Here is an 8,043-nt window from a genome sequence, read left to right on the forward strand (position 1 = left end):
CACCCGTCATTGTGTTCAAGTCAATTCGAAACACCTATTGATTAAAGTCAAGTTTGGAAAAAGCTCGACTGACAAAAGCGGCAGCAGGATGTATCGTGCTGGCACAAGTCCCCCCCGGAGCAAGGATGCTGATAGCACATGGCCTAGGATACAAGATCGTTCGGACGTGGAGGTATTAAATACCCTCATGCAAAAAGAATTCCCAACAAACTCAGCCTCCTAGATGATCATCATTGAGAGTGACCTTACAAACAGACCGATAGTGATTTGTGACTTGGGAATTTACTTCAAAAAAATAGAGCTTGAAATGTGAAGTGCACTGCCTGAGCAGCTTGCCACGTTCCACAGTATATGTTATTTCGACAGGAAGTTATTCTGCAGTTGATGAGCAATACCGAGTTGCAGCCACCCATCTTCGCGAATGCGAGAATTGCGAGGCTGTTTGGTTATGCCCCGTCATCATAGTAAGCCACGCAATCTAGAATTTATCGGATTTATTAGCAACCAACATCCGTAACGGATACGAAAATAAGTTTAATGGCCGGGATTCGGACTCGGGAGCTCCCGATCACCTCGTAGCTCTCATTCTACGCTGACAATCGGGAACCGGCGCCAAGTAGTCACCGACTTCCGATGATCACCATCAGTATTCAGCAGCCTACAGGATTGTAAGTTTACCCGACTCTTCTGAAGACCACATTCACCATTGAACGAGATTGTTATTGCTCTTGTCATTATTGTGCCGCATACAGATACATCTGTGTACCAAAGTGCTACCATACTCGAACCTCAATACCTCATCGAGGTGACATGAATCTGATGCACAACGGCTTGTGCATTGCAATGCTTGCCCCCTGTGATACGGCGCTGGGACATTCAAGATCACTCTGGAACCTGTTGCCTGTGCTCACTGACTTTGTATGGCATACCTGAAGCTCGAGGCTTGTGGAGTGCCAGTGGTTATGAACTCTTGTTGGATAACATAATAACATTTGCCTAGGCCCTAATCGTGCCTACGAGGCGTGCCGAAGTCCCGTGCTTATTATTTACCCGGCTCCGGGTTTCGACTGTCTTTCAATAAAAGCTCCAGCCTGCAGTAGGTAATAAAAGTGAACCGATAGTGGCAGATTAAAGCGAGCCCGGCGCTGTCCGAAAGCAGCAACCGTTTCGACGGCCGCCTAACCGCCGCTCTCTGCAACGAATGGGTTGGCTGCCGGGGAAAGACAGGAGATGAATGTGGGGCCAAGAGTTACAGTTCCTTGCTTAGATAGACGACGAAGTATGTTTACCAAGGTAGGTACCTTAGGTAGTTATTATAGAACAATATACGAGTCAAGAATAATGCTTTTCTTCTTCTTTCGAAAATATCAAAAAAACAGATCGTAAAGCAATATCGAGTCCGTATAATTATAGTTATAATTCTAATACTGATGACTCTCAGATGCGAAAGACCAATTCCTTGTCTTTCCTTTTCAACCTAGCCGAGTTGAAGACTGTGAGTAAGCGTTGTATGCATTTTCGCTCCGTAGGATTACCCACCACGGGTTGTCGGACTACTGCGGGAGTCCGAGGGCAGATCCAATGATTCAAGATGGTCAGAGACAGAAAGCCAGAGACAATATACGCGGTGAGATGACTCAAACAATCGGTAATATGCAGCTTTTTGACCGGGAGGATTGTACAGTCTCCATCGCAACGGGTTTCTCTGGCAGAGATCACACACAGATCAAAGATCCTTGTATTGGACCGGCTTACGGGGTCTTGAATACGCCTGAGCATGAGTGACAAGTGACAATGGAACATTCTTCACCCCCAGGCCCCAATCTGCAAGAACCCCATATTGGAGTCGCCAATGAATGATTAGCGGATCAGACATTGGTTAAACTGAAAAGGGAAACGAAGCGTAATCATCGACCTCTGGACCAGCGTCCGACAGCAAGGTACGCTAAGCCAGTCCAACAGATGCAGCGAGGGGTGTGTGGATGTGTTGCCCAAGCTCAGTTATTTAAATAATTTGTCCATTCGTCTCGAGTCGCATTTCCTTGTGTTCTCGATCGAGAAATAAAACAGACCCTTCGCACACTGTTTATCACCAACGCAGTCCGTACCTACTGACAGGAAACTGCTCACCTGGGGCCCCATCGTTGCCCGTGTTGCAGCGCATTCGAATTCAACTCTCCATGCGAAAATAGATGAACGCTCAATACGCATGATTCGCTAGTCTCGACGACAACCATATCAACTCAACACCCAACTGGTGTTTCCTTTCCGTCCAAGGGTGTTTCTTCACCCCGCCAATAACTAGCTGTACACCTACTCTTCTTAACCACTGTTACGGTCTGGTTCTTCAATAACCACATCATCACCATGGCCGAGATTTCGGAAAAAGCAGCCGCTGCAACAAGTAGCAGCAATCCCTCGCGACCATCGTCGTCAAGCCACAGCGGGAGTGGTTCAACCGACAAAGATGCAGTTCGCCCACACATGAAATCTTCGAGCGACCCCAACAACGAAAAGTTGGATTTGACAAAGGCCGATTCAGCAGTCATTGTGCCTCCCAAAGCAGAGAATATCGAGGATCACTATCGACACTTGCCACCTGACGAAGCCGAGGTGTTGCGGCGCCAAGTCGTTAGCCCCGAAGTCAAGCAGGGCGTGGCTGTCCTATACAGATATGCCTCCCGCAACGACATATTAATTATTCTGATCTCAGCCCTATGCGCGATTGCTGGCGGCGCGGCGCTTCCTCTTATGACTGTGGTGTTTGGCCAACTTCAGGGGGTGTTCCAAGATTTCTTCGTGAACCGTACTTTAACAAGCAGTGCCTTCAATGACAAACTGGTGTCATTCGTTTTGTACTTTGTCTATTTAGGCATTGGCGAATTCATTGTCGTATACATATCGACTGTTGGGTTTATCTATACCGGAGAGCATCTGTCAGCAAAGATTCGTGAGCATTACCTTGAAAGCTGTTTGAGACAAAATATCGGTTTCTTCGATCAAATCGGCGCAGGCGAAGTGGTCACAAGAATTACGTCCGACACGAATCTCATCCAAGATGGCATTTCGGAGAAGGTGTCTCTCACTCTTGCAGCTGTGGCTACGTTCGTCTCGGCCTTCGTCATCGGTTTCATCAAGTATTGGAAACTGACTCTGATCCTTTTTTCTACCGTTGTTGCTCTCCTGCTTAATATGGGCGGTGGTTCGTCCTTTATATTAAGATATAATCGACAAAGTCTTGAAGCCTATGCTCGCGGAGGAAGTCTTGCAGACGAGGTCATCAGTTCTATTCGAAATGCTGTCGCATTCGGGACGCAGGAACGCCTTGCCAGGCAATATGATGCTCATCTCAAGAATGCGGAATACTTTGGGTTCCGTGTCAAAAGCGCTGTCGCTTGTATGATTGCAGGTATGTGTTTCCCTAGGTATCAGGATACATGCAAATGGCTCCCACCATACCGCGGCTTCCCAATCTGTTTATTTACCTTTCCTGTGTATTTCCTCCCAAGCAGTACAAATCTCTAACGAAATCAGGTATGATGTTTGTCTTGTACCTCAACTATGGCCTGGCCTTTTGGCAAGGCAGCAAGATGCTTGTAGATGGTGAAACTTCACTTTCCAACATCCTTACTATCCTTATGGCGGTGATGATAGGAGCCTTTAACTTAGGTAACGTAGCTCCTAATATTCAGGTATGTTAATTCCAGTTTCTCCCAGCCGGGACCTAGCTCTCGTTTGCGGCCTTTGCTGTCGTCAGGTTGCGCCTTTAGACATATACCACCTATACACTATTCGAAAGCTAATCTTATTCACAGGCTTTTACGAATGCAGTTGCTGCTGCTGCCAAGATCTTCAATACAATCGATCGTGTTTCTCCCCTCGATTCCTCTAGCAATGAGGGCGAGAAGCTAGAGAATATTCAAGGTTCCATCCGGCTCTCAAAAATTAAACACATTTACCCGTCTCGCCCGGAAGTCACGGTTATGGATGATGTGAGTCTCGAAATTCCGGCTGGTAAGGTGACGGCTCTTGTTGGGGCCTCAGGCTCAGGCAAATCCACGATTGTGGGCTTGGTTGAACGATTCTACGATCCTGTGCAGGGCACAGTTTACCTGGATGGACACGATATCTCTAAGCTTAATCTCCAGTGGCTACGGCAGCAAATGGCTCTTGTCAGCCAAGAACCTACACTCTTTGGCACTACCATCTTCAACAACATTTGTCACGGTTTGATCGGCACCAAGTATGAAAATGCGAGCGAGGAAAAGCAGCGTGAGTTGGTTATCGAAGCTGCCAAGAAGGCTAACGCGCATGACTTTGTTTCTTCTCTTCCCGAAAAATACGAGACCAACGTGGGAGAACGAGGATTTCTCCTCTCAGGTGGCCAGAAGCAGCGTATTGCTATCGCTCGCGCAATTGTTTCTGATCCTAAGAGTAAGTCCATGACTATAAACACATGAGATTTTTGACCCAATGTCCAAGAGACTCTTGGGTTTATCTTAAGATACTCTAGTCTTGCCTAAGTTGAGGAAACCTAAGCTTGATACTTAGGGAAGTCTATGGTATCTTAAGATGAACTTCAAGCCTGGTTATGTCCCAGAATCACCGCCCTCTCCCCGTCGAAGTCGGTACTCTCTATACTAACATCATTCTAGTTCTCCTCCTTGACGAAGCAACGAGCGCTCTTGATACCAAGTCAGAAGGTGTTGTGCAGGCCGCCCTTGAGAACGCCTCTGAAGGTCGAACGACTATTACCATTGCTCATCGTCTCTCAACTATTAGAGATGCTCACAACATCGTTGTGATGGCCCATGGTCGTATTGTGGAACAAGGGACCCATAACGAACTTCTAGAGAACAAGGGTCCATACTCGAAGCTCGTTTCGGCACAGAAGATTGCCGCTGCTGAGACAATGACCCCTGAGGAGCAAGCTGCCATTGACGAAGAGGAGTTATCACTCATGCGGAAGATGACGAGCGAGAAACAGGCTGCAAATATCGCTGACCCTAACGACGACATCGCAGCCAGGCTAGACCGCACGAGCACCACAAAATCCGCATCGAGTCTGGCTCTTCAAGGTCGCAAAGCTGAGGCCGAACAAAAGTATAGCTTGTGGACACTTGTCAAACTCATCGCGTCTTTCAACAAGAATGAATTGGGATTCATGCTTGTGGGACTACTGTTCTCTGCTGTATGCGGCGGAGGAAATCCTACGCAAGCTGGTAAGCTGCAAGATATCCCTTTCAAGTAATCCATCGTGACTGACCTCGTTCCAGTTTTCTTTGCCAAGCAAATCACAACTCTATCAGCCCCCGTGACGGATCAAACCAAGCACCAGATCAAGAAAGATTCTGATTTCTGGAGCGCCATGTATCTCATGCTCGCCTTTGTTCAGTTGTTCGCATTCGTCATTCAAGGTGTTTTGTTTGCGAAATGTTCTGAGCGGCTAGTCCACAGAGTAAGAGACCGAGCTTTCCGAGCCATGCTCCGTCAAGACGTTGCCTTCTTTGACCGCGACGAGAACACCGCAGGAGCACTCACTTCATTTCTCTCTACCGAAACAACTCACGTCGCTGGACTGAGCGGCGTGACTCTGGGCACGCTGTTGATGGTTGGCACGACACTCGTCGCTGCCATTGCTCTATCCCTAGCAATTCAGTGGAAGCTTTCACTCGTGTGTATTTCACTGATCCCCATCCTCTTGGGGTGTGGCTTTTTCCGCTTCTGGATCCTCGCTCAATTCCAGCGCCGCTCGAAGGTTGCCTACGACAGCTCTGCCGGTTTTGCCTCCGAGGCAATCTCCGCCATCCGCACCGTCGCTAGTTTGACACGCGAAGAGGATGTCTTGAAGCAGTACAGAGACTCTCTGGCTATACAACAGCGGAAGAGTCTAATCTCCGTCCTGAAATCCTCCACGCTCTACGCCGCCTCTCAGAGCCTTCTGTTCGCATGCTTCGCTGTCGGCTTCTATTTTGGAGGTAGGCTAATAGGACGATACGAAATCAGCATGTTTCAATTCTTCCTCTGCTTTATGAGTGTGGTGTTCTCTGCCCAGAGTGCGGGCACCGTATTTTCGTTCGCGCCAGATATGGGAAAAGCCCATCATGCTGCTGGCGAGCTGAAGAAGTTGTTTGACAGACAACCCGTGGTTGATACATGGTCGGATAAAGGGGAGCGTTTGCCTTGTGTTGAGGGTACCCTAGAGTTCAGGGACGTTCATTTCCGGTACCCAACGAGACCCGAGCAGCCTGTCCTTCGAGGTCTCAACCTGACTGTTCGTCCAGGACAATATATTGCCCTTGTGGGAGCGTCAGGTTGCGGAAAGTCCACTACCATCGCACTTTTAGAACGATTCTACGATCCTCTTTCAGGCGGCGTATTCATTGATGGTCGTGAAATCAGTACGTTGAACGTGAATGATTATCGATCACATATAGCTCTTGTGAGCCAGGAGCCTACACTTTACCAAGGAACCATCAGGGACAACATCCTTTTGGGTACTTCTCGTGAGGATGTCTCAGATAAAGACATTGAACATGCGACTCGTGAAGCCAATATCTATGAATTTATCGTCTCGCTTCCTGACGGCTTCAATACTATCGTTGGCAGTAAGGGTGCGTTGTTGTCTGGTGGACAGAAGCAGCGAATCGCTATTGCACGAGCTTTGATCCGAGATCCCAAGATCCTGCTCCTTGACGAAGCAACATCAGCATTGGACTCCGAGTCAGAACATGTGGTACAGGTAGCGTTGGACAAGGCGGCTAAGGGCCGAACCACCATCGCCGTTGCGCATCGTCTGAGCACCATCCAGAAGGCTGATGTCATCTACGTTTTTGACCAAGGCCGTATTGTCGAGGAAGGGACACATACAGAGCTGATGAAGAAGAATGGACGTTACGCTGAGTTGGTCAACTTGCAGAGCCTCGAGAAGCAGAGTTAGACTGAGGTGGAATTGTGAGGCTTTGGTGCATTGTATCGGCGTTCGGGCGATATGCTATTAGCAGGGACATCCCCATCTTAAGGAAGGAGAGCATTTTCTCATTATCGTTTGTAATATTTCTGATGTATAGGTACCATCTGATCAACCTACTCTCTTCAAAATTGAAATGCCATACTACAGACGTGGGTGAGGAAGCAAGAAAACTTCAACCCTAAACTGATCAAAGAGCCCCTAAGACTTCAGTATTTACCTAAGTATTTCATATAATTTAGGATCGATATCCTAAGTCTTATTGCCTGCCCTCAAGGGGCAATCGGAGTGCCGCCACATGGCTATCGCGTGCAACAGCACATCCAAGACAGGAATAGTAGGGAATGAAAAAGAGTCTCGAACATGACAGCTGCAAATATCAACTCTTGGCGGTTGGACGAACCATACTGGGAGTTCTGGAAAGACGATAATGGCTGACGGTTGCAAACTGCGGATAACCGCATTCTTTGCCTATGTTCTCTAACCTTATTAGCTGTAGACACGGCTACAACGAATCAGTCACCCCTTTGCGTTTATGGCCGAACGAACGGTCCGACGGCGGTAGCGGTGAACGTGGTGATGACCCGATTGTTTTAGACAATTGTCTCTGCTAACTTTGGACATCGCACGCTAGCCAACGGCTGAAATGTGGGAGTGGGAAAACTCGACATGGTATTGGGAAGAAACGCGCTTTGTTAGATAGAATTCATCTTTGTGATACTTAGACAAGTTACCAATGAATCGCGTTATTCATTTTTGAGAGTCGCTTGATGATCGAGACCTAACACATCTCGCATCGCATAAGAGGCTAGACCCGCTAGAGTTTAGCTAGGGCAGGGATTTCTTGGCAGGGGAGCAAAGCTTTTCATTGGAGAAGGCTAAGAAGCCAAGGGAATTACTTTAGGCGTTGCGGAAACCATGTAAGGTAAAATTATAGGTCAAAAGTCTAACAACACCCTGCACAGTGTCGGCTTATATTAGTATAAATCCACTTTTATATACTTCTTTTTCTAGAGATATTTACATAATATTTAATATATAAAAAATTTATATATATAATTAAGATATAAAAT

At 47.4% G+C, this 8,043-nt stretch overlaps 1 protein-coding gene across 1 annotated transcript; it reads left to right on the forward strand.

The window, feature by feature from the left end:
- Positions 1-2,367: 2,367 nt before the first annotated feature.
- FSUBG_9370 (ATP-binding protein cassette subfamily B (MDR TAP) member 1) lies at positions 2,368-6,940 on the forward strand (the record flags this gene model as incomplete). Its single annotated transcript, XM_036687876.1, has 5 exons — positions 2,368-3,409; positions 3,535-3,692; positions 3,816-4,434; positions 4,656-5,222; positions 5,277-6,940. The coding sequence occupies 5 exons, from the start codon at positions 2,368-2,370 to the stop codon at positions 6,938-6,940; spliced, it is 4,050 nt and encodes a 1,349-aa protein (XP_036535168.1).
- Positions 6,941-8,043: the final 1,103 nt, after the last annotated feature.

This window comes from Fusarium subglutinans (assembly GCF_013396075.1).
Source record: "Fusarium subglutinans strain NRRL 66333 chromosome Unknown NRRL66333_c0000143, whole genome shotgun sequence".
Taxonomy (NCBI): Eukaryota; Fungi; Ascomycota; class Sordariomycetes; order Hypocreales; family Nectriaceae; genus Fusarium; species Fusarium subglutinans.